Source organism: Procambarus clarkii, chromosome 67 (genome assembly GCF_040958095.1).
Source record: "Procambarus clarkii isolate CNS0578487 chromosome 67, FALCON_Pclarkii_2.0, whole genome shotgun sequence".
Lineage (NCBI taxonomy): Eukaryota > Metazoa > Arthropoda > Malacostraca > Decapoda > Cambaridae > Procambarus > Procambarus clarkii.
Window position 1 is genome coordinate 1104495 of NC_091216.1, and position 26937 is coordinate 1131431.

Consider the following 26937-nt stretch of genomic DNA (forward strand, 5'->3'; position numbering starts at 1 on the left):
TTTAACACGGGTGGTAGGCGAACAAGGGGACACAGGTGGAAACTTAGTACCCAAATGAACCACTAGGATGTTAGAAAGAACTTTTTCAGTGTCAGAGTAGTTAATAGATGGATAATAATAGACACACATCACATTTAGAGATGTGTGTAGCCCAGTCCTTGGTGTATGTATGTATGTAGTGGTGTAAAGATGTGGTGTAGGCAGTGATGTGGTGGAGGCTGACTCCATACACAGTTTCAAATGCAGATATGATAGAGCCCAGTAGGCTCAGGAATCTGTACATCAGTTGATTGCCAGTTGAGAGGTGGGACCAAAGAGCCAGAGCTCAACCCCCCGCAACCACAACTAGGTGAGTATACACACACACACACACACGTATACACACACACACACAGACACAGACACAAACATACACACACTAATGCCTCTATTCACCTTGCAGTAAATAGGAACCTGAAAGTCAGGAAGCTGCTAAAGGCTGCATCTTGGGGATGTGTGAGTGTGTTAGATAAAAATATATGTTGTTTAGATATGATGGAGGAAAAGAGGCCGAGAGTCGGTACATTAGACAACCGACGCTTAGAAAGGCGGGGTCCAAGAGCTAACAGCTAAATCTTGGAAATAATAAATTAAAATATTTAATACACCCACATACATGTTTCACATTATTTTGGCTGAGGGCACACTGAGGGCTGATGGCCCCGTCGACGGGGCAGGAAGTCGGTGGTTGATCAAAGGCCTCCCACATCCTCCACATACCTGAGGATTATTCCGGCTTAATTTTAAACGGAAGTAATGTCTTGGCATTTACGGCTTCAGCGGGTGGGTGGGTCCGTGGGTTTATTACACTGTGAGTGAAAACAATCGCCTATTCTCTATTTTATATTGCGGCTTGTAGAGCTAGAAGCTGTTGCCTCTTGTGTGCGTTGCACAAGGGGATTAATATCTGGATTAATAGCTTTCAATATTTCCAGTATTTTTTAAGGTAACGCTTAAATACCGAAGATACTGCTATTGGACACCGCTTAATTGACAATGTCTCAACAACGCAGGCTAAAGATGTGCGTGGCTCCTGCTATTGCAATGATGCTCATTTGTTTTTCAATGATGGGCCTTAGTTGCCCCCTCTCTAACTTACCGTTCTAAATACCCCTTCTCCATCTTCCGCAAACATTTCCCCTCATACATCTCCCCCCTTTCCTCCTGTCCCCCTTGTCCATCTTTGTCCCCCTGTCCATCTTTGTCCCCTGTCCCTCACTTTGTCCCCTTGCCCACATTTTCTGTCCTCTGTCCCAGATCCCTTTCCCCCTCTCTGTCCCCCTGTCCCCCCTTTCCATCTCTCTGTCCCCCTGTCCCTCTCTATCCCATTGTCCCTGTCTCTGTCCCCCCTGTCTCTCTCTGTCCCCCTGTTCTTCTCTGTCCTCCTGTTCCTCTCTCTGTCCCCCTGTCACTCTCTGTCCCCCTGTTCCTCTATGTCCCCCTGTCCATCTCTCTGTCCCCTGTACCTCTCTGTCCCCCTGCCCACTCTTTCTGTCCGCTGTCCATCATCTGTCCCCCTCCCTTTCCTCCAGTCCCCCTATCCATCTCTGTCCCCTTGTCCCTGTCTCTCCTCTGTCCCCTCTCTCTTGGTCTCCTGCCCCCCTCTCCTCCCTCTGTCCCCCGGTCCCCCTCTCTGACCCTGTCCCTCTGTCTCTGTCTCTGTCCATGTCCCCCTCTCTGTCCCTGTCTCCCTCCCTGTCCCACTGCTCCCCCTCTGTTCCCCCGTCCCTCCTCTGGCCCTGTCCGTCTGTCCCTGTCCCTCTGTCTCTGCCTCTCCTCGTTTCTGACATTCTCTGTGTCAGCCTATCTCTCTGTCTCTTTCCTCGCTCTATCTCTGTCATTCTCTCACTGACTTTGCATATCCTTATCTATACGTCTCTGTGTCTAACATTCTCTCCCTGACTCTGTCTATATCTATTTCTCTGTCTCGATCTTCATCTCTTTCTCTCTCTCTCTCTCTCTCTCTCTCTCTCTCTCTCTCTCTCTCTCTCTCTCTCTCTCTCTCTCTCTCTCTCTCTCTCTCTCTCTCTCTCTCTCTCTCTCTCTCTCTCTCTCTCTCTCTCTCTCTCTCTCTCTCTTCTCTCTCTCTCTCTCTCTCTCTCTCTCTCTCTCTCTCTCTCTCTCTCTCTCTCTCTCTCTCTCTCTCTCTCTCTCTCTCTCTCTCTCTCTCTCTCCTTACATACATACATACATACATACATACATACATACATACATACATACATACATACATACATACATACATACATACATACATACATACATACATACATACATACATACATACGTACATACATACATACATACATACATACATTTATTTAACACATGTGGTACACGCACAAGGGGACACAGGTGGTGGAGGCTGATTCCATACACAGTTTCAAGTGTATGGAAAGTGTATGTATTCAAGTGTATGTATTCAAGTGGCGGGACCAAAGAGCCAAAGTTCAACCCTTGCAACCACAACTAGGTTAGTACATACATACATACATAAGATATAAAACAGTGGAGGATTCCCAGGTAGAACAATCAACCACAATGCCCATTACCCCTTTACCCTGATGTCCTTAACTACACAACTATACAAGAGTCATTAACACGTGTAATGGCTGATCCCCCATCTTTCATTTTATCAGCTTAGTTCCTTTATTATGCCCCAATTACTCATCCCTTGAGCGGTAGTTAAACTGAACCCAAATTTAAAAAAAGTTCCTTGCTAAGCAAGCTACAGTCTTGATAAGTCAGATATATTGTTTGTTAACACATTTCTCAACAATGAACAGTCAGTTTTATCAAGCTAACATATCCTAACACAACGAGTGAGAGTATTAACTGGTATAATTATTTTATTAGACCAGTATATATTATTAGATTATACTGGTATAATTATATATATATATATATATATATATATATATATATATATATATATATATATATATATATATATATATATATATATATATATATGTATGTATGTATGAGTGTGTGTGTACATGTGTATACAACATTAATAATTTTGTAACTAGCGTCAAACATTGTTATTTGCTTAGCTAAACGAACTAGAGGGTTCCGGTCCTGAACCGATTATGTGCCTCTGTAATCCTTTACACCACGGCCCACGGGATGGGTATGGGGTGCATAATAAAGAAAGCAATAGAAGAAATTGAAATTGCATAATACGGTTATTGACATTCAATAATAGTAAGATAAAGCAATGAGGACCAAATGGGAGACCAGTGATCAGTGTCTTGTATTCCCTGCAATACCTCAAATCCTACGTACCTCACTGACAGGCTCCAGTATGTTTCTGTGAATAATTCAATTTCTCCCACCCTACCCATCAACATTGGTGTTCCTCAGGGCAGCATACTTGGCATACTTGGGTATCCTTTGGAGGTGCTTATCCAGTTCTCACTTGAACACTATGAGGGGATTGCCAGTTATGCCATGCAGTTATGCAATGTATGAATCTATCTATAAGTCCACCAATCTTTGTAAAAATTTCTTGTATGGATGTACCTTACCTAAATAAACATTTATTTATTTATTATTTATATTTAGGATTCATCAACTGCCAAAGATATTCACATGTCAGTATAATTCTGGCGAGAGAGAGGTTTGGGAAAAGCCGTTATACCAACTAGTCAGCAATAAGGGTGATATTTGTGGGGCACAGGCACACTCGGCCTGGCCCATTAACCCCCAACTGACACTATAACTACTAGCTACTAGGTACATGAACATAATTACATAATTTACGTACATAATTTAAGGTACATAATTACTAGGTACATGAGGACTGGCCATTGTACTATATAGACCTGAAAAAGTGTAACTTAGCGACAACAAGAAAATATTGAATCACAAGACCAACGACGACCATTCCCTTACCCTGCCATAAACACTGAAATTTGACACCCTACCTCTGGAGCCACCCTGACCACAGGTCCACCAACTACATTTCCCTCCCTCCAACTCTGCCTCCACTTACATTGTACACCACGCAAGTGTGGACTAGTGTGTAAATCTTACTGATACCACACTTAACCTTTATTCTTTCTCAATGTGTTGTATAAAAGGATCTGATTATACCGTTTCATTTCTAACTCCTTTTCTTGGAAGAATGCCACATATGATCGTACACACACACTAGGTCTGTATAGGGTATAGGCAAGGTCTGACAAGGTATACTAGGTGAGTACTAGTTGAGTACTTACACACAAGATATTCTAGGTGAGACTAGGTGAGTATACACACACACGCAACATATACTAAGTTAGTACACCCAGAAACAAGATATACTAGGTGAATACACACATACAAGGTATACTAGGTGAGTACTAGTTGAGAACTTACACACAAGATATTCTAGGTGAGACTAGGTGAGTATACACACACACACGCAACATATACTAAGTTAGTACACCCAGAAACAAGATATACTAGGTGAATACACACATACAAGGTATACTAGGTGAGTACTAGTTGAGAACTTACACACAAGATATTCTAGGTGAGACTAGGTGAGTATACACACACACACGCAACATATACTAGGTTAGTACACCCAGAAACAAGATATACTAGGTGAATACACACATACAAGGTATACTAGGTGAGTACTAGTTGAGAACTTACACACAAGATATTCTAGGTGAGACTAGGTGAGTATACACACACACACGCAACATATACTAGGTTAGTACACCCAGAAACAAGATATACTAGGTGAATACACACATACAAGGTATACTAGGTGAGTACTAGTTGAGAACTTACACACAAGATATTCTAGGTGAGACTAGGTGAGTATACACACACACACGCAACATATACTAGGTTAGTACACCCAGAAACAAGATATACTAGGTGAATACACACATACAAGGTATACTAGGTGAGTACTAGTTGAGAACTTACACACAAGATATTCTAGGTGAGACTAGGTGAGTATACACACACACACGCAACATATACTAGGTTAGTACACCCAGAAACAAGATATACTAGGTGAATACACACATACAAGGTATACTAGGTGAGTACTAGTTGAGAACCTACACACAAGATATTCTAGGTGAGACTAGGTGAGTATACACACACACACGCAACATATACTAGGTTAGTACACCCAGAAACAAGATATACTAGGTGAATACCCTAACACCAACCTCCTACAGTACACAACACCAACCTCCCACAGTACACCTCCCACAGGTAACCCCAGCACCAACCTCCCACAGTACACAACACCAACCTCCCACAGTACACATCCCACAGGTAACCCCAGCACCAACCTCCCACAGTACACCTCCCACAGGTAACCCCAACACCAACCTCCCACAGTACACAACACCAACCTCCCACAGTACACCTCCCACAGGTAACCCCAGCACCAACCTCCCACAGTACACAACACCAACCTCCCACAGTACACATCCCACAGGTAACCCCAGCACCAACCTCCCACAGTACACAACACCAACCTCCCACAGTACACAACACCAACCTCCCACAGGTAACCCCAACACCAACCTCCCACAGTACACCTCCCACAGGTAACCCCAGCACCAACCTCCCACAGTAACCCCAACACCAACCTCCCACAGTACACAACACCAACCTCCCACAGTACACATCCCACAGGTAACCCCAGCACCAACCTCCCACAGTACACCTCCCACAGGTAACCCCAACACCAACCTCCCACAGTACACAACACCAACCTCCCACAGTACACCTCCTACAGGTAACCCCAACACCAACCTCACACAGTACACCTCCCACAGTAACCCCAGCACCAACCTCCCACAGTAACCCCAACACCAACCTCCCACAGTACACAACACCAACCTCCCACAGTACACATCCCACAGGTAACCCCAGCACCAACCTCCCACAGTACACCTCCCACAGGTAACCCCAACACCAACCTCCCACAGTACACAACACCAACCTCCCACAGTACACCTCCCACAGGTAACCCCAGCACCAACCTCCCACAGTACACAACACCAACCTCCCACAGTACACATCCCACAGGTAACCCCAGCACCAACCTCCCACAGTACACAACACCAACCTCCCACAGTACACAACACCAACCTCCCACAGGTAACCCCAACACCAACCTCCCACAGTACACCTCCCACAGGTAACCCCAGCACCAACCTCCCACAGTAACCCCAACACCAACCTCCCACAGTACACAACACCAACCTCCCACAGTACACATCCCACAGGTAACCCCAGCACCAACCTCCCACAGTACACCTCCCACAGGTAACCCCAACACCAACCTCCCACAGTACACAACACCAACCTCCCACAGTACACCTCCTACAGGTAACCCCAACACCAACCTCACACAGTACACCTCCCACAGTAACCCCAGCACCAACCTCCCACAGTAACCCCAACACCAACCTCCCACAGTACACAACACCAACCTCCCACAGTACACATCCCACAGGTAACCCCAGCACCAACCTCCCACAGTACACCTCCCACAGGTAACCCCAACACCAACCTCCCACAGTACACAACACCAACCTCCCACAGTACACCTCCCACAGGTAACCCCAGCACCAACCTCCCACAGTACACAACACCAACCTCCCACAGTACACATCCCACAGGTAACCCCAGCACCAACCTCCCACAGTACACAACACCAACCTCCCACAGTACACCTCCCACAGGTAACCCCAGCACCAACCTCCCACAGTACACCTCCTACAGGTAACCCCAACACCAACCTCACACAGTACACCTCCCACAGTAACCCCAGCACCAACCTCCCACAGGTACAAAATGAAGCCATGAGAATTATCTTAGGATGCCCAAGAAATGCTATGATTGAGAAAATCAGGATGGAGTTGAATCTGCAGAGTATTGGGGATAGAATTGCAGAGATAAATGTAGCTTCTGCCATTAGATTAATGAGAGGTGGGGGAGCTAATGAATTGGTCCTCTCAGTTCAAAAGGTGGGAAGTACTGAACAATGTATGATGAAGAAAAGAGCATATATGAATACCTTATGTTCTAATGTTATTAAGTATGATGTTATTTCAGAGTGTATTGCTGTGCCCAAGAGAAAATTTACACCACCATGGGAGGATTGTAATGTAGATGTAGTAATTACTCCCTTGCAAAAGAAAAAAAGTATGTATGAAATAGGAGAGCTGAGGGCAACATATAATTGTATAATTAGAAAATTGCCTACAGAAAACACTCTACTACATGTATATTGTGATGGGTCAGTAGCTAGGGATGGGAAGGCAGGATGTATATTGTGATGGGTCAGTAGCTAGGGATGGGAAGGCAGGATGTATATGTTCTTAACATTCTGAAACCTATATTGTTTGCTGATGATACTACACTCATCTACTCCAACCCCAACCCACATACACTAAATACTGTAATGTTGTTAATAATGAACTAAAAAAAGTCCACTTATGGATGTCAACCAACAAACTAACACTTAACATAGAAAAGACCTACTACATCTTATTTGGAAGCAAATCTACAAATGCAATTCAGCTTCAGATGACAATGTAAACATTAGCAATAACAATGATGGAAAGTTTCTTGGTCTATTCTTAGACAAGAGACTCAACTTCAGTACCCACATACAATACATAACTAAGAAAGTCTCTAAAACAGTTGGTATACTCTCCAAAATCAGATACTATGTACCTAACCCTGCTCTCATCTCTCTATATTATACACTAATCTATCCCTATCTCAACTATGGTATCTGTGCATGGGGTTCAACCACTGCAAACCACTGCAAACCACCTCAAGTCCATCATCACCCAGCAAAAATCTGCTATCAGAATAATATCAAATTCTGCTTTCAGACAACACACAGCCCCCTTGTTTAACTCCCTAAACATGCTAAACATAATCTCACTCCATAAATTCTCTTGTGTCAACTACATTTACAAAACCCTGTTCTTAAATGCAAATCCTGCTCTGAAACTCTTCCTGGACAGATGTAATAGGACCCATTATCACCACACCAGAAATAAATATCTCTTTGATATCCCCAGAGTTAAACTTGTATAAATAAATAAATAAATAAATAAATATGTTTATTCAGGTAAGGTACATACATACAAGTAATGTTACATTAATGGATCGATATATAGATAGAGCTAGTACATACAATGCCTAAAGCCACTATTACGCAACGCGTTTCGGGCAGGAAAAACATTAATATCTAGAACTTAATACTAATTGAGCATAAAGAATAAAATGTGTTGAGAACAAATACAAATAAAGATAAAAAAAAGAGGGAACATGACTGAAAAAGCAGCACAAATACAATAGGTTGACAAACAGTGTTGATTAAAAAAAAAAAAAAATAACAGACATGGGTTGACAATAGAGGGGTAAGGTAGGTTAGTGAATTTATTAGGTAGTGTTTAGTTTTTATCTTAAACTGGTTGAGAGAGGTACAGTCTTTAACATGGTTGGGAAGATCATTCCACATTCTGGGTCCCTTGATTTGTAGAGCATTTCTAGTTTGATTAAGTCGTATTCTTGGAATATCAAAACTGTATTTTTTTCTGGTGTGGTGCTCATGGGTTCTGTTACAACCTTCAATGAAGCTTTTGAGCTTATATGTATGTATTTGTAATGTATGTATGTAAACAATGTATTTATTATCATTTATCAATTCTGATAGAAATTACCTACTTAAAATTATCTGTTAGATTAAGGACCTGCCTGAAACGCTGCGCATACTAGTGGCTTTACAAGATTGTAAATACTGTACTATTCAATGTATTCTCACAACCCCAATGTACCTACTTGTATATATATAAATAAAATAAAATAAAATATTGTGATGGGTCAGTAGCTAGGGATGGGAAGGCAGGATGCAGTATGCCAAACTGAATTCGTGCGCCCCTTGAGGGACTTGAAGTAGAGGGATAGGGATCACAGGATAAGTATGGGTTGCACAAACTACTGGTAACAGGATGAGTATGGGTTGCACAATTAATTACTACAAAGTGGTTGAGTATGGGGTGCACATAAATGAAGACTCCCAAGAAGCAAATCAGAGATCAGCCCAAGCTTCATCTTGAGGCAAAGCTCAATGCCTTAAGCCATATTGATGCTCTGTCCACAGAGCATTCTCTCTCTCAAATCATAATAGTACACTAATGGTTCCCTACACCACCCCTCAGGTGCAGCTGCAGCAGGCTTGGGTGACATGATGACTATGGGGTGCACAATAAACTAACACTCACAGAATGAGTATGGGCTGCACAATAAGCTACCTCTCACAAGATTAGTAATAAAGAAACATTAATTTTTTGGGTAGGGTGACTGAAACTCATCCTGGGGTAAAAATGTTTATTTAAATTTATTATAGTTAAATGAATTTAGTAAATTATTCCATATATTGTATTATAAGTGAATTGACACTAAACTATAAATGATACTAATAAGGTTTTAAAAATGAAAAACAGTAAAAATCCTTCATGTAAGATATGGAAGTTGAAAAGTAAATTAACTGTAAACTAAATTATAAACTGTAGACATAATATAAAGTATTATAAGTAAAATACCTATAAACTACCAAATAATGTGTAAGGAACCATTTCTATTGTTTGTCCTTTTTTACCTGTTTCCTCAGGTATTTTAAAATTCCCATTCCGTTGTTACTACACTGTTTTCCTGGTGTAGTTCCCTGTGGTTCAAATTTTACTACTTGTACTTCTTGCTGTTTCTGAAGGATTGCTAATGGTAGCCCTTGTTGCACCGGCGGAACTTTTTGTAAATGTTCCACCTGCGGAACTTTTTGTAATTGTTGAATTTCTTGCACCTGCGGTACTTTTTGGACTTTATGCACCTGCTGCACTTGTAGCTCGTCAGGATTTTTTTCCAGGGCATTATCGCTATCACCTTCTGATCCTAATGTAAGTTTATCTGCATCAAGCTTCCTTGTGCGTGCTGGAATAAAAAATAAAAATAAAAAATAAAAAATTTTGAAATGGAAGATCCTGTGTAACAAATTTAATCAGTTACTATGATCGAGCCGCAGAAATTTTACAGGAAAGATATGGTTGGGTTGACTGCATCTATCTGGACCTAAAAGAGGCATTCAATAGAATTCCACATAAGAGTTTGTTCTGGAAACTGGAACATATTGGAGGGGTGACAGGTAAGCTTCTAACATGGATTAAAAAATTTCAAACTGATAGAAAAATGAGGGCAGTAATCAGAGGCAATGTATTGGACTGGAGAAATGTCACGAGTGGAGTACCACAGGGTTTAGTTCTGGCATTCATGGATAAATAATAAATAAATTGTTCATGATTTTTTTAGACAAAAGCTAGAATATGCAGCAGTTGTATGGTGCCCATATCTTAAGAAGTACATGTACAAACTTGAAATGATACAAAAACGTCATGGGTGTCATAGGGGCACCAGCACACTGGTTTGCTAAAGGGCCCTTAATGCTGTCGAGACCTTATGGGCCCTTGGACCCATTACGTTAAGACATAGTGCTGTATTGGGCCACACACTTTTTGCCATATACATCAACGACAGAGATGATTGAATTGAAATTATATATTTATATATATATATATATATATATATATATATATATATATATATATATATATATATATATATATATATATATACATATATATATATATATATATATATATATATATGTCGTACCTAATAGCCAGAACGCACTTCTCAGCCAACTATGCATGGCCCAATTTGCATAATAAGCCAAGTTTTCATGAATTAATGTTTTTTCGACTACCTAACCTACCTAACCTAACCTAACCTAACTTTTTCTGCTACCTAACCTAACCTAACCGATAGAGATAGGTTAGGTTAGGTTAGGTAGGGTTGGTTAGGTTCGGTCATATATCTACGTTAATTTTAACTCCAATAAAAAAAATTGACCTCATACGTAATGAATTGGGTAGCTTTATCATTTCATAGGAAAAAAATTAGAAAAAATATATTAATTCAGGAAAACTTGGCTTATTAGGCAAATCGGGCCTTGAATAGTAGGCTGAGAAGTGCGTTCTGGCTATTAGGTACGACATATATATATATATATACATATGTATATATATATATATATACATATGTATATATATATATATATATGAGAGAAAATAATAGGTGGTGATATATTTATATATTATGTGAACTACTTACACAAAAAGAAGTTAGTGGTGAAGATCTTCTTGTCCTCTTCTTGTATTACGTTGTTTGGTAGGATACCATGTGTCACCCGTGCTGGTCCTTTCTTGTAATAGATAACGATTGATTCATACCCACAGCCACGCAGATATGTTAGCTGAAAAGCAAATAATATTTAAACAATAACACTATCTGGGAAAATGCAACAAAATAAATGTTTGAAGCATAGCTGGGCATGTGCAATAGAACCCATAATAGAATCACAATACCAGAAATAAATATCTTTGATATCCCCAGAGTCAAAGTTATTCTGTGTAAATACTCTATGCAAATAAAGGGACCTTGTCTATGGAACTAACTTGCTAACAAATTTAAAAACTGTCCAACTTCTGCCATTTTAAAAAATAAAACCAAAAAGTACCTAAATTTTTTCTTGATAGTTTCCTAACTAGTGTATTAAACTCGCACTGTATCTTATGAAATCCAATGCCAGAATATATGTGCCTAAACCATACAACTTTTCCATTGTAATCATTGCTATCACCTTATATCATGATTGTTATATTGAATGCATATCTTACTATATTATACCTTGAAATATTCCTCAAATTATGCTACAATTTATATGTTGATAACCCTCAAATTTTACTTTAATGTACATAGTAATCTTTGTGATACTTTCTTACAATGTACCAGCCAATTTTTTCCATTTAAGCTTTAAATTGCCTATTTAAAATTATCTGTTAGATTAAGGACCTGCCCAAAACACTATGTGTGCTAGTGGCTTTACAAGAATGTAAAAACATCAATTCTATGTACTCTCATAATCCCAGTGTGCTATCTTGTATATAAATAAATAAACAAATAGTATGTAAGTACTGTACAGCATTATTCATGTTGATTCTATACCTTATCAAGCAAGTTCAGCATAAGAAGAATACAAATGAATACAACAGATGTAGACAAACTTCAATACCTGATTTTCAATCCTTCGTAGAACCCGGCTTGCTGTATTTCGTTCTAAAGCCTTCTTGCCTTTAAGTAGAAAACGGGCTTCCTCTTCTTTCTTCATTAATTCTCTACTGTTTCGGAAGTCACACTGGCAGAACTTGCAAACATTGCTTCGGACATGCACACATTGTTTGCAGTTTGTGCATCTCCTCAAGAATTTTCCCTGAAGACCTGAAGGAAATAGTTTCTAATAAAATACTTATATTCAAATGACCTATGCTGCAAAAATTATAAGTTAAATTGTTGTTAAAATGTACTACAGTAATTAAATATATTATTTAAATTATGAAATAATCTACATTAACACTAGTGAGAGCAATGTTAAAAATTTTAGGACTGCATCTGGAAATAACTTTAATTTTGGATGTGATTAACCATGCTGTAACTCGTATAACAAAACTGAGAGGAGTTGAATCCAACAGCCTGATTGACCAGGCTGTTAATTTCAAGCGAATACTATATTATTGGAAGAAAAAAAAATTATATATATATATATATATATATATATATATATATATATATATATATATATATATATATATATATATATATATATATATATATATATATATATATATATATATATATATATGTCGTACCTAATAGCCAGAACGCACTTCTCAGCCTACTATGCAAGGCCCGATTTGCCTAATACGCCAAGTTTTCATGAACTAATTGTTTTTCGACGACCTAACCTACCTAACCTAACCTAACCTAACTTTTTCGGCTACCTAACCTAACCTAACCTATAAAGATAGGCTAGGTTAGGTTAGGTAGGGTTGGTTAGGTTCTGTCATATATCTACGTTAATTTTAACTCCAATAAAAAAAAAATGACCTCATACATAATGAAGTGGGTAGCTTTATCATTTCATAAGAAAAAAATTAGAGAAAATATATTAATTCAGGAAAACTTGGCTCATTAGGCAAATCGGGCCTTGCATAGTAGGCTGAGAAGTGCGTTCGGGCTACTAGGTACGACATATATATATATATATATATATATATATATATATATATATATATATATATATATATATATATATATATATATATATATATATATATATGAGGGGTACCACCTCTGGTGCAAGTGTAGGGACCCATAGCCTCGGAGAAGAAAATAAAGAGTACTCAGAGAAGACCTTGTGGATCCTCACTGAACACTTTCATATTTTCTTCTCCTACCACCCTTATTCTTTTGGTATGTGTGTATATTTATCTAACTTTATTTGAAAACGTCATTACACAAAAAAAGTTACAATATTGATTATATATATATATATATATATATATATATATATATATATATATATATATATATATATATATATATATATATATATATATATATAATCAATATTGTAACTTTTTTTGTGTAATGACGTTTTCAAATAAAGTTAGATAAATATACACACATACCAAAAGAATAAGGGTGGTAGGAGAAGAAAATATGAAAGTGTTCAGTGAGGATCCACAAGGTCTTCTCTGAGTACTCTTTATTTTCTTCTCCGAGGCTATGGGTCCCTACACTTGCACCAGAGGTGGTACCCCTCATATATATATATATATATATATATATATATATATATATATATATGTCGTACCTAGTAGCCCGAACGCACTTCTCAGCCTACTATGCAAGGCCCGATTTGCCTAATAAGCCAAGTTTTTATGAATTAATTGTTTTTCGACTACCTAACCTACCTAAGCTAACCTAACCTAACTTTTTCGGCTACCTAACCTAACCTAACCTATAAATATAGGTTAGGTTAGGTTAGGTAGGGTTGGTTAGGTTCGGCCATATATCTACGTTAATTTTAACTCCAATAAAAAAAATTGACCTCATACATAATGAAATGGGTAGCTTTATCATTTCATCAGAAAACAAATTAGAGAAAATATACTGTCAGGAAAACTTGGCTTATTATGCAAATCGGGCCTTGCATAGTAAGCCGAGTACGACGTTCTGGCTACTAGGTACAACATATATATATATATATATATACATACATACATACATACATACATACATACATACATACATACATACATACATACATACATACACACATACATATATATATATATATATATATGACAGTGTCAGATTCAGTTTACTACAGTTTAGTAATTTCTTACCATTTGATGTACTAGGTAGATCCATGTTTGGTGAAGTTTTATAGCTGGAGCTGGAAGATCGTGTCGAGATGACTTCTTCAAAGAGAATAGCTTCAACACACATTGTGTCTTGAGTCTACCAGTACTTGGCCTACAGTTACCAGATCTGATTTACAGAAACTAGTGAACTATGGAGATAAGATTGTTAATAATATACTTTTTTTGAGATTCATATGACTTGCAGCTTAAAAACCAACCTTATTTTAAAATAGTACACTAAAGTACATAGCAAATTGCGAAATTCGTAGTTTTTTAACTACTTTAAAGCTAAATTCTCAAGCTTTGAAAATAAGCACAATTTGCTATTTTAAGCGGAATCTGGCAACTCTGATTTAGCATGTAAACATTGACTTGCATTCACAATGTAGTTATTTATTTTTCAACAATTTAAAACGAGTTATGAAAATACACACATTGGTACATTATTGCAAAGGCACTATACTATATATATATATATATATAAATTGTTGCAAGTCGAGCAACAAATATTTTACATTGAACAACAAATGAGATTGGAAAAGCAGTATTGCCAAAATAGACCCCAGACACACCCTGTGGGTAGTAATGGACCCCCATACCGACCCTATGAGGGGTAGTGGACCCCATAATAACACTATGGGCGATAGTGGACACTATACAAACACTATGGGCGGTAGTTGACTTCATAGAGACCCTGTGGGCGGTAAGGGACCCCCTATCGACCCTGTGGGCGGCAGTGGACCCCCTATCGATCCTGTGGGCGGCAGTGGACCCCCTACCGACCCTGTGGGCGGCAGTGGACCCCTACCGAACGTGTGGGCGGCAGTGGACCCCCTACCGACCCTGTGGGCGGCAGTGGACCCCCTATCGATCCTGTGGGCGGTAGTGGACCCCCCCCATATCGACCCTGTGGGCGGCAGTGGACCCCCTATCGATCCTGTGGGCGGCAGTGGACCCCCTACCGACCCAGTGGGTGGCAGTGGACCCCCTGCCGACCCTGTGGGCGGTAGTGGACCCCTACCGACCCTGTGGACGGTAGTTGACTTCATAGCGACCCAGTGGGCGGTAGTGGACCCCATACCGACCCTGTGGGTGGCGGTGGACTCCATACCGACTCTGTGGGCGGCAGTGAACCCTATATACTAATCCTGTGGGCGATACTGTACCCTATAGTCATCCTGTGGGGGCAATGGATGCCATACATATCCAGTGGGTGTTATTGTACCCCATACTTATTCTGTGGGTGGTTGGAGCCCCATACCCATCCTGTGGGTTATAGTGGACCCCATACTCATCCTGTGGGTGGTATTGGACCCCATACCTATCCTGTGGGTGGTTGTGAGCCCATACCCATCCTGTCGGTGGTAGTGGACGCAATACACATCCAGTGGATGGTATTGGATCCCATACCCTTCCTGTGGGTGGAAGTGATCCCCATACCATTCCTGTGGGTGGATGTGACCCCCATACTCATCCTGCGGGTGTTATTGGACCCCTTACCCACCTAACAGGTGGTAGTGGACCCTATACTAATCCTATAGTTTCCAATAATCCACACCATACCATCCTGTTTGCAGTAGTTTACCCTATATACATTCCAACATAACATCGTTTTCTGTTAGCGTTCCTACAAAACATTCTTTAAAGATTTCTAAAGCACAAACTATAGTATATAATATTGATTGGTGAAGCACTTATTCTATGTAATAATTTATTGTGCTTATTATAATTTACTAAGAACAACTAATATTTCTCAAAACAAAACTACGAGCCTTCAATAGGATGTAGCTGATCTGTAATATTATAAGAGCATGGACAATAGTAGGTGAATTTCACAACCCATGTGGGACCTGAAAACTACAATTTTCGTTATAATTGAACCAATCACGACTATTCAGCTATCTACGTTGATGGACGAGTACTGTGAGACGTAAATTGGTACGTGAGGAAGAGTTTGAGCCTTGGTAAAAAAGTTAACTGGGAATATATCACATATGTACTAAATCACATTCCACATATTGACTTTAAGCACTAGTCATATATGTACTGTCTTGTGTGAGAACGGGTTGTATAACCATATTTGAGGATTTTAACTTCAAATCATAGAGCGAGGTTTCGTATTATTTAGTTCCAAGAAAAGACATATGACAATGTTGTTTCCAATACAAATGATAAAAAACAATGTGTTTTCATTAGAATTAACTATAATGTTCTCGATTTTCCGTTTATATTAACGAGGGAAGATGTACACGTAAAACCGCTCTAATCCGGCTGAAACGTCGATATATGCAATAAAAACCGAACTTCTCCCCTTTTCAATATCTTACTCAGTATTTTAACGAGAAACAAATAGATGATTGAAAATGAAGTATTTAAGGTTATTATCTAATCAATTATGTGTTTGCATCATTTTTATCGTATATATATATGAATTAAAACCCATGGACTGAAAATTCACAAAAACGTGGAAAACGGCAAAATATTGTCTAATTCGATGATATTTTGTTTAAATCACATGAAGGAAAAGGAGATGATAAACGTCAAAATATTGCTATATTTGATGATTTTTTGTACGAAACAAAATGCAAGAAAACTTGCTTAAAATGCAATATTATGCGAAATTCTGAGATTTGAAGGCCAAATCACATATCGTGATACTACATGAAATAGTATCGAAATATTGGTAAAAATGAATATATTTACGTAATATCAAACTACATGAAAAACGTGAAAAAAGTCACTATATAACCATATTTGAGGATTTTAACTTCAAATCATAGAGCGAGGTTTCGTATTATTTAGTTCCAAGAAAAGACATATGACAATGTTGTTTCCAATACAAATGATAAAAAACAATGTGTTTTCATTAGAATTAACTATAATGTTCTTGATTTTCCGTTTATATTAACGAGGGAAGATGTACACGTAAAACCGCTCTAATCCGGCTGAAACGTCGATATATGCAATAAAAACCGAACTTCTCCCCTTTTCAATATCTTACTCAGTATTTTAACGAGAAACAAATAGATGATTGAAAATGAAGTATTTAAGGTTATTATCTAATCAATTATGTGTTTGCATCATTTTTATCGTATATATATATGAATTAATACCCATGGACGGAAAATTCACAAAAACGTGGAAAACGGCAAAATATTGCCTAATTCGATGATATTTTGTTTAAATCACATGAAGGAAAAGGAGATGATAAACGTTAAAATTTTGCTAAATTCGATGATTTTTTGTACGAAGCAAAATGCAAGAAAACTTGCTTAAAATGCAATATTATGCGAAATTCTGAGATTCGAAGGCCAAATCACGTATCGTGATACTACATGAAATAGTATCGAAATATTGGTAAAAATGAATTAATTTGCGTAATATCAAACTACATGAAAAACGTGAAAAAAGTCACTATATAACCATATTTGAGGATTTTAACTTCAAATCATAGAGCGAGGTTTCGTATTATTTAGTTCCAAGAAAAGACATATGACAATGTTGTTTCCAATACAAATGATAAAAAACAATGTGTTTTCATTAGAATTAACTATAATGTTCTTGATTTTCCGTTTATATTAACGAGGGAAGATGTACACGTAAAACCGCTCTAATCCGGCTGAAACGTCGATATATGCAATAAAAACCGAACTTCTCCCCTTTTCAATATCTTACTCAGTATTTTAACGAGAAACAAATAGATGATTAAAAATGAAGCATTTAAGGTTATTATCTAATCAATTATGTGTTTGCATCATTTTTATCGTATATATATATGAATTAATACCCATGGACGGAAAATTCACAAAAACGTGGAAAACGGCAAAATATTGCCTAATTCGATGATATTTTGTTTAAATCACATGAAGGAAAAGGAGATGATAAACGTTAAAATATTTGTAAATTCGATGATTTTTTGTACGAAGCAAAATGCAAGAAAACTTGCTTAAAATGCAATATTATGCGAAATTCTGAGATTCGAAGGCCAAATCACGTATCGTGATACTACATGAAATAGTATCGAAATATTGGTAAAAATGAATTTATTTACGTAATATCAAACTACATGAAAAACGTGAAAAAAGTCACTATATAACCATATTTGAGGATTTTAACTTCAAATCATAGAGCGAGGTTTCGTATTATTTAGTTCCAAGAAAAGACATATGACAATGTTGTTTCCAATACAAATGATAAAAAACAATGTGTTTTCATTAGAATTAACTATAATGTTCTTGATTTTCCGTTTATATTAACGAGGGAAGATGTACACGTAAAACCGCTCTAATCCGGCTGAAACGTCGATATATGCAATAAAAACCGAACTTCTCCCCTTTTCAATATCTTACTCAGTATTTTAACGAGAAACAAATAGATGATTGAAAATGAAGTATTTAAGGTTATTATCTAATCAATTATGTGTTTGCATCATTTTTATCGTATATATATATGAATTAATACCCATGGACGGAAAATTCACAAAAACGTGGAAAACGGCAAAATATTGCCTAATTCGATGATATTTTGTTTAAATCACATGAAGGAAAAGGAGATGATAAACGTTAAAATATTGCTAAATTCGATGATTTTTTGTACGAAGCAAAATGCAAGAAAACTTACTTAAAATGCAATATTATGCGAAATTCTGAGATTTGAAAGCCAAATCACGTATCGTGATACTACATGAAATAGTATCGAAATATTGGTAAAAATGAATTTATTTACGTAATATCAAACTACATGAAAAACGTGAAAAAAGTCACTATATAACCATATTTGAGGATTTTAACTTCAAATCATAGAGCAAGGTTTCGTATTATTTAGTTCCAAGAAAAGACATATGACAATGTTGTTTCCAATACAAATGATAAAAAACAATGTGTTTTCATTAGAATTAACTATAATGTTCTTGATTTTCCGTTTATATTAACGAGGGAAGATGCACACGTAAAACCGCTCTAATCCGGCTGAAACGTCGTTATATGCAATAAAAACCGAACTTCTCCCCTTTTCAATATCTTACTCAGTATTTTAACGAGAAACAAATAGATGATTGAAAATGAAGTATTTAAGGTTATTATCTAATCAATTATGTGTTTGCATCATTTTTATCGTATATATATGAATTAAAACCCATGGACCGAAAATTCACAAAAACGTGGAAAACGGCAAAATATTGTCTAATTCGATGATATTTTGTTTAAATCACATGAAGGAAAAGAAGATGATAAACGTCAAATTATTGCTATATTCGATGATTTTTTGTACGAAACAAAATGCAAGAAAATTGCTTAAAATGCAATATTATGCGAAATTCTGAGATTTGAAGGCCAAATCACATATCGTGATACTACATGAAATAGTATCGAAATATTTGTAAAAATGAATATATTTACGTAATATCAAACTACGTGAAAAACGTGAAAAAAGTCACTATATAACCATATTTGAGGATTTTAACTTCAAATCATAGAGCGAGGTTTCGTATTATTTAGATCCAAGAAAAGACATATGACAATGTTGTTTCCAATACAAATGATAAAAAACAATGTGTTTTCATTAGAATTAACTATAATGTTCTTGATTTTCCGTTTATATTAACGATGGAAGATGTACACGTAAAACCGCTCTAATCCGGCTGAAACGTCGATATATGCAATAAAAACCGAACTTCTCCCCTTTTCAATATCTTACTCAGTATTTTAACGAGAAACAAATAGATGATTGAAAATGAATTATTCAAGGTTATTATCTAATCAATTATGTGTTTGCATCATTTGTATCGTATATATATATGAATTAATACCCATGGACGGAAAATTCACAAAAACGTGGAAAACGGCAAAATATTGCCTAATTCGATGATATTTTGTTTAAATCACATGAAGGAAAAGGAGATGATAAACGTTAAAATATTTGCTAAATTCGATGATTTTTTGTACGAAGCAAAATGCAAGAAAACTTGCTTAAAATGCAATATTATGCGAAATTCTGAGATTCGAAGGCCAAATCACGTATCGTGATACTACATGAAATAGTATCGAAATATTGGTAAAAATGAATTAATTTACGTAATATCAAACTACATGAAAAACGTGAAAAAAGTCACTATATAACCATATTTGAGGATTTTAACTTCAAATCATAGAGCGAGGTTTCGTATTATTTAGTTCCAAGAAAAGACATATGACAATGTTGTTTCCAATACAAATGATAAAAAACAATGTGTTTTCATTAGAATTAACTATAATGTTCTTGATTTTCCGTTTATATTAACGAGGGAAGATGTACACGTAAAACCGCTCTAATCCGGCTGAAACGTCGATATATGCAATAAAAACCGAACTTCTCCCCTTTTCAATATCTTACTCAGTATTTTAACGAGAAACAAATAGATGATTAAAAATGAAGCATTTAAGGTTATTATCTAATCAATTATGTGTTTGCATCATTTTTATCGTATATATATATGAATTAATACCCATGGACGGAAAATTCACAAAAACGTGGAAAACGGCAAAATATTGCCTAATTCGATGATATTTTGTTTAAATCACATGAAGGAAAAGGAGATGATAAACGTTAAAATTTTGCTAAATTCGATGATTTTTTGTACGAAGCAAAATGCAAGAAAACTTGCTTAAAATGCAATATTATGCGAAATTCTGAGATTCGAAGGCCAAATCACGTATCGTGATACTACATGAAATAGTATCGAAATATTGGTAAAAATGAATTTATTTACGTAATATCAAACTACATGAAAAACGTGAAAAAAGTCACTATATAACCATATTTGAGGATTTTAACTTCAAATCATAGAGCGAGGTTTCGTATTATTTAGTTCCAAGAAAAGACATATGACAATGTTGTTTCCAATACAAATGATAAAAAACAATGTGTTTTCATTAGAATTAACTATAATGTTCTTGATTTTCCGTTTATATTAACGAGGGAAGATGTACACGTAAAACCGCTCTAATCCGGCTGAAACGTCGATATATGCAATAAAAACCGAACTTCTCCCCTTTTCAATATCTTACTCAGTATTTTAACGAGAAACAAATAGATGATTGAAAATGAAGTATTTAAGGTTATTATCTAATCAATTATGTGTTTGCATCATTTTTATCGTATATATATATGAATTAATACCCATGGACGGAAAATTCACAAAAACGTGGAAAACGGCAAAATATTGCCTAATTCGATGATATTTTGTTTAAATCACATGAAGGAAAAGGAGATGATAAACGTTAAAATATTGCTAAATTCGATGATTTTTTGTCCGAAGCAAAATGCAAGAAAACTTACTTAAAATGCAATATTATGCGAAATTCTGAGATTTGAAAGCCAAATCACGTATCGTGATACTACATGAAATAGTATCGAAATATTGGTAAAAATAAATTTATTTACGTAATATCAAACTACATGAAAAACGTGAAAAAAGTCACTATATAACCATATTTGAGGATTTTAACTTCAAATCATAGAGCAAGGTTTCGTATTATTTAGTTCCAAGAAAAGACATATGACAATGTTGTTTCCAATACAAATGATAAAAAACAATGTGTTTTCATTAGAATTAACTATAATGTTCTTGATTTTCCGTTTATATTAACGAGGGAAGATGCACACGTAAAACCGCTCTAATCCGGCTGAAACGTCGTTATATGCAATAAAAACCGAACTTCTCCCCTTTTCAATATCTTACTCAGTATTTTAACGAGAAACAAATAGATGATTGAAAATGAAGTATTTAAGGTTATTATCTAATCAATTATGTGTTTGCATCATTTTTATCGTATATATATGAATTAAAACCCATGGACCGAAAATTCACAAAAACGTGGAAAACGGCAAAATATTGTCTAATTCGATGATATTTTGTTTAAATCACATGAAGGAAAAGAAGATGATAAACGTCAAAATATTGCTATATTCGATGATTTTTTGTACGAAACAAAATGCAAGAAAACTTGCTTAAAATGCAATATTATGCGAAATTCTGAGATTTGAAGGCCAAATCACATATCGTGATACTACATGAAATAGTATCGAAATATTGGTAAAAATGAATATATTTACGTAATATCAAACTACATGAAAAACGTGAAAAAAGTCACTATATAACTATATTTAAGGATTTTATCTTCAAATCATAGAGCGAGGTTTCGTATTATTTAGATCCAAGAAAAGACATATGACAATGTTGTTTCCAATACAAATGATAAAAAACAATGTGTTTTCATTAGAATTAACTATAATGTTATTGATTTTCCGTTTATATTAACGATGGAAGATGTACACGTAAAACCGCTCTAATCCGGCTGAAACGTCGATATATGCAATAAAAACCGAACTTCTCCCCATTTCAATATCTTACTCAGTATTTTAACGAGAAACAAATATATGATTGAAAATGAATTATTCAAGGTTATTATCTAATCAATTATGTGTTTGCATCATTTGTATCGTATATATATATGAATTAATACCCATGGACGGAAAATTCACAAAAACGTGGAAAACGGCAAAATATTGCCTAATTCGATGATATTTTGTTTAAATCACATGAAGGAAAAGGAGATGATAAACGTTAAAATTTTGCTAAATTCGATGATTTTTTGTACGAAGCAAAATGCAAGAAAACTTGCTTAAAATGCAATATTATGCGAAATTCTGAGATTCGAAGGCCAAATCACGTATCGTGATACTACATGAAATAGTATCGAAATATTGGTAAAAATGAATTAATTTACGTAATATCAAACTACATGAAAAACGTGAAAAAAGTCACTATAGAACCATATTTGAGGATTTTAACTTCAAATCATAGAGCGAGGTTTCGTATTATTTAGTTCCAAGAAAAGACATATGACAATGTTGTTTCCAATACAAATGATAAAAAACAATGTGTTTTCATTAGAATTAACTATAATGTTCTTGATTTTCCGTTTATATTAACGAGGGAAGATGTACACGTAAACCGCTCTAATCCGGCTGAAACGTCGATATATGCAATAAAAACCGAACTTCTCCCCTTTTCAATATCTTACTCAGTATTTTAACGAGAAACAAATAGATGATTAAAAATGAAGCATTTAAGGTTATTATCTAATCAATTATGTGTTTGCATCATTTTTATCGTATATATATATGAATTAATACCCATGGACGGAAAATTCACAAAAACGTGGAAAACGGCAAAATATTGCCTAATTCGATGATATTTTGTTTAAATCACATGAAGGAAAAGGAGATGATAAACGTCAAAATATTGCTAAATTCGATGATTTTTTGTACGAAACAAAATGCAAGAAAACTTGCTTAAAATGCAATATTATGCGAAATTCTGAGATTTGAAGGCCAAATCACATATCGTGATACTACATGAAATAGTATCGAAATATTGGTAAAAATGAATATATTTACGTAATATCAAACTACATGAAAAACGTGAAAAAAGTCACTATATAACCATATTTCAGGATTTTAACTTCAAATCATAGAGCGAGGTTTCGTATTATTTAGTTCCAAGAAAAGACATATGACAATGTTGTTTCCAATACAAATGATAAAAAACAATGTGTTTTCATTAGAATTAACTATAATGTTCTTGATTTTCCGTTTATATTAACGAGGGAAGATGTACATGTAAAACCGCTCTAATCCGGCTGAAACGTCGATATATGCAATAAAAACCGAACTTCTCCCCTTTTCAATATCTTACTCAGTATTTTAACGAGAAACAAATAGATGATTGAAAATGAAGTATTTAAGGTTATTATCTAATCAATTATGTGTTTGCATCATTTTTATCGTATATATATATGAATTAATACCCATGGACGGAAAATTCACAAAAACGTGGAAAACGGCAAAATATTGCCTAATTCGATGATATTTTGTTTAAATCACATGAAGGAAAAGGAGATGATAAACGTTAAAATATTGCTAAATTCGATGATTTTTTGTACGAAGCAAAATGCAAGAAAACTTACTTAAAATGCAATATTATGCGAAATTCTGAGATTTGAAAGCCAAATCACGTATCGTGATACTACATGAAATAGTATCGAAATATTGGTAAAATGAATTTATTTACGTAATATCAAACTACATGAAAAACGTGAAAAAAGTCACTATATAACCATATTTGAGGATTTTAACTTCAAATCATAGAGCAAGGTTTCGTATTATTTAGTTCCAAGAAAAGACATATGACAATGTTGTTTCCAATACAAATGATAAAAAACAATGTGTTTTCATTAGAATTAACTATAATGTTCTTGATTTTCCGTTTATATTAACGAGGGAAGATGCTACACGTAAAACCGCTCTAATCCGGCTGAAACGTCGATTATATGCAATAAAAACCGAACTTCTCCCCTTTTCAATATCTTACTCAGTATTTTAACGAGAAACAAATAGATGATTGAAAATGAAGTATTTAAGGTTATTATCTAATCAATTATGTGTTTGCATCATTTTTATCGTATATATATGAATTAAAACCCATGGACCGAAAATTCACAAAAACGTGGAAAACGGCAAAATATTGTCTAATTCGATGATATTTTGTTTAAATCACATGAAGGAAAAGAAGATGATAAACGTCAAAATATTGCTATATTCGATGATTTTTTGTACGAAACAAAATGCAAGAAAACTTGCTTAAAATGCAATATTATGCGAAATTCTGAGATTTGAAGGCCAAATCACATATCGTGATACTACATGAAATAGTATCGAAATATTGGTAAAAATGAATATATTTACGTAATATCAAACTACATGAAAAACGTGAAAAAAGTCACTATATAACTATATTTAAGGATTTTATCTTCAAATCATAGAGCGAGGTTTCGTATTATTTAGATCCAAGAAAAGACATATGACAATGTTGTTTCCAATACAAATGATAAAAAACAATGTGTTTTCATTAGAATTAACTATAATGTTCTTGATTTTCCGTTTATATTAACGATGGAAGATGTACACGTAAAACCGCTCTAATCCGGCTGAAACGTCGATATATGCAATAAAAACCGAACTTCTCCCCTTTTCAATATCTTACTCAGTATTTTAACGAGAAACAAATAGATGATTGAAAATGAAGTATTCAAGGTTATTATCTAATCAATTATGTGTTTGCATCATTTTTATCGTATATATATATGAATTAATACCCATGGACGGAAAATTCACAAAAACGTGGAAAACGGCAAAATATTGCCTAATTCGATGATATTTTGTTTAAATCACATGAAGGAAAAGGAGATGATAAACGTCAAAATATTGCTAAATTCGATGATTTTTTGTACGAAACAAAATGCAAGAAAACTTGCTTAAAATGCAATATTATGCGAAATTCTGAGATTTGAAGGCCAAATCACATATCGTGATACTACATGAAATAGTATCGAAATATTGGTAAAAATGAATATATTTACGTAATATCAAACTACATGAAAAACGTGAAAAAAGTCACTATATAACCTATATTTAAGGATTTTAACTTCAAATCATAGAGCGAGGTTTCGTATTATTTAGATCCAAGAAAAGACATATGACAATGTTGTTTCCAATACAAATGATAAAAAACAATGTGTTTTCATTAGAATTAACTATAATGTTCTTGATTTTCCGTTTATATTAACGATGGAAGATGTACACGTAAAACCGCTCTAATCCGGCTGAAACGTCGATATATGCAATAAAAACCGAACTTCTCCCCTTTTCAATATCTTACTCAGTATTTTAACGAGAAACAAATAGATGATTGAAAATGAAGTATTCAAGGTTATTATCTAATCAATTATGTGTTTGCATCATTTTTATCGTATATATATATGAATTAATACCCATGGACGGAAAATTCACAAAAACGTGGAAAACGGCAAAATATTGCCTAATTCGATGATATTTTGTTTAAATCACATGAAGGAAAAGGAGATGATAAACGTCAAAATATTGCTAAATTCGATGATTTTTTGTACGAAACAAAATGCAAGAAAACTTGCTTAAAATGCAATATTATGCGAAATTCTGAGATTTGAAGGCCAAATCACATATCGTGATACTACATGAAATAGTATCGAAATATTGGTAAAAATGAATATATTTACGTAATATCAAACTACATGAAAAACGTGAAAAAAGTCACTATATAACCATATTTCAGGATTTTAACTTCAAATCATAGAGCGAGGTTTCGTATTATTTAGTTCCAAGAAAAGACATATGACAATGTTGTTTCCAATACAAATGATAAAAAACAATGTGTTTTCATTAGAATTAACTATAATGTTCTTGATTTTCCGTTTATATTAACGAGGGAAGATGTACATGTAAAACCGCTCTAATCCGGCTGAAACGTCGATATATGCAATAAAAACCGAACTTCTCCCCTTTTCAATATCTTACTCAGTATTTTAACGAGAAACAAATAGATGATTGAAAATGAAGTATTTAAGGTTATTATCTAATCAATTATGTGTTTGCATCATTTTTATCGTATATATATATG

The 26937-nt window shown here is 35.4% G+C and overlaps 1 protein-coding gene across 1 annotated transcript; it reads right to left on the reverse strand.

Annotated features, from left to right (window-relative positions):
- Positions 1-11239: 11239 nt before the first annotated feature.
- Positions 11240-14525, reverse strand: LOC138355497 (uncharacterized). Its single transcript, XM_069310694.1, has 3 exons — positions 14385-14525; positions 12209-12414; positions 11240-11389 (listed from the first exon to the last, which is right to left on the reverse strand). Exons 1-3 carry the CDS (start codon positions 14485-14487, stop codon positions 11240-11242), a joined length of 459 nt encoding a protein of 152 aa, XP_069166795.1. The 5' UTR covers positions 14488-14525.
- Positions 14526-26937: the final 12412 nt, after the last annotated feature.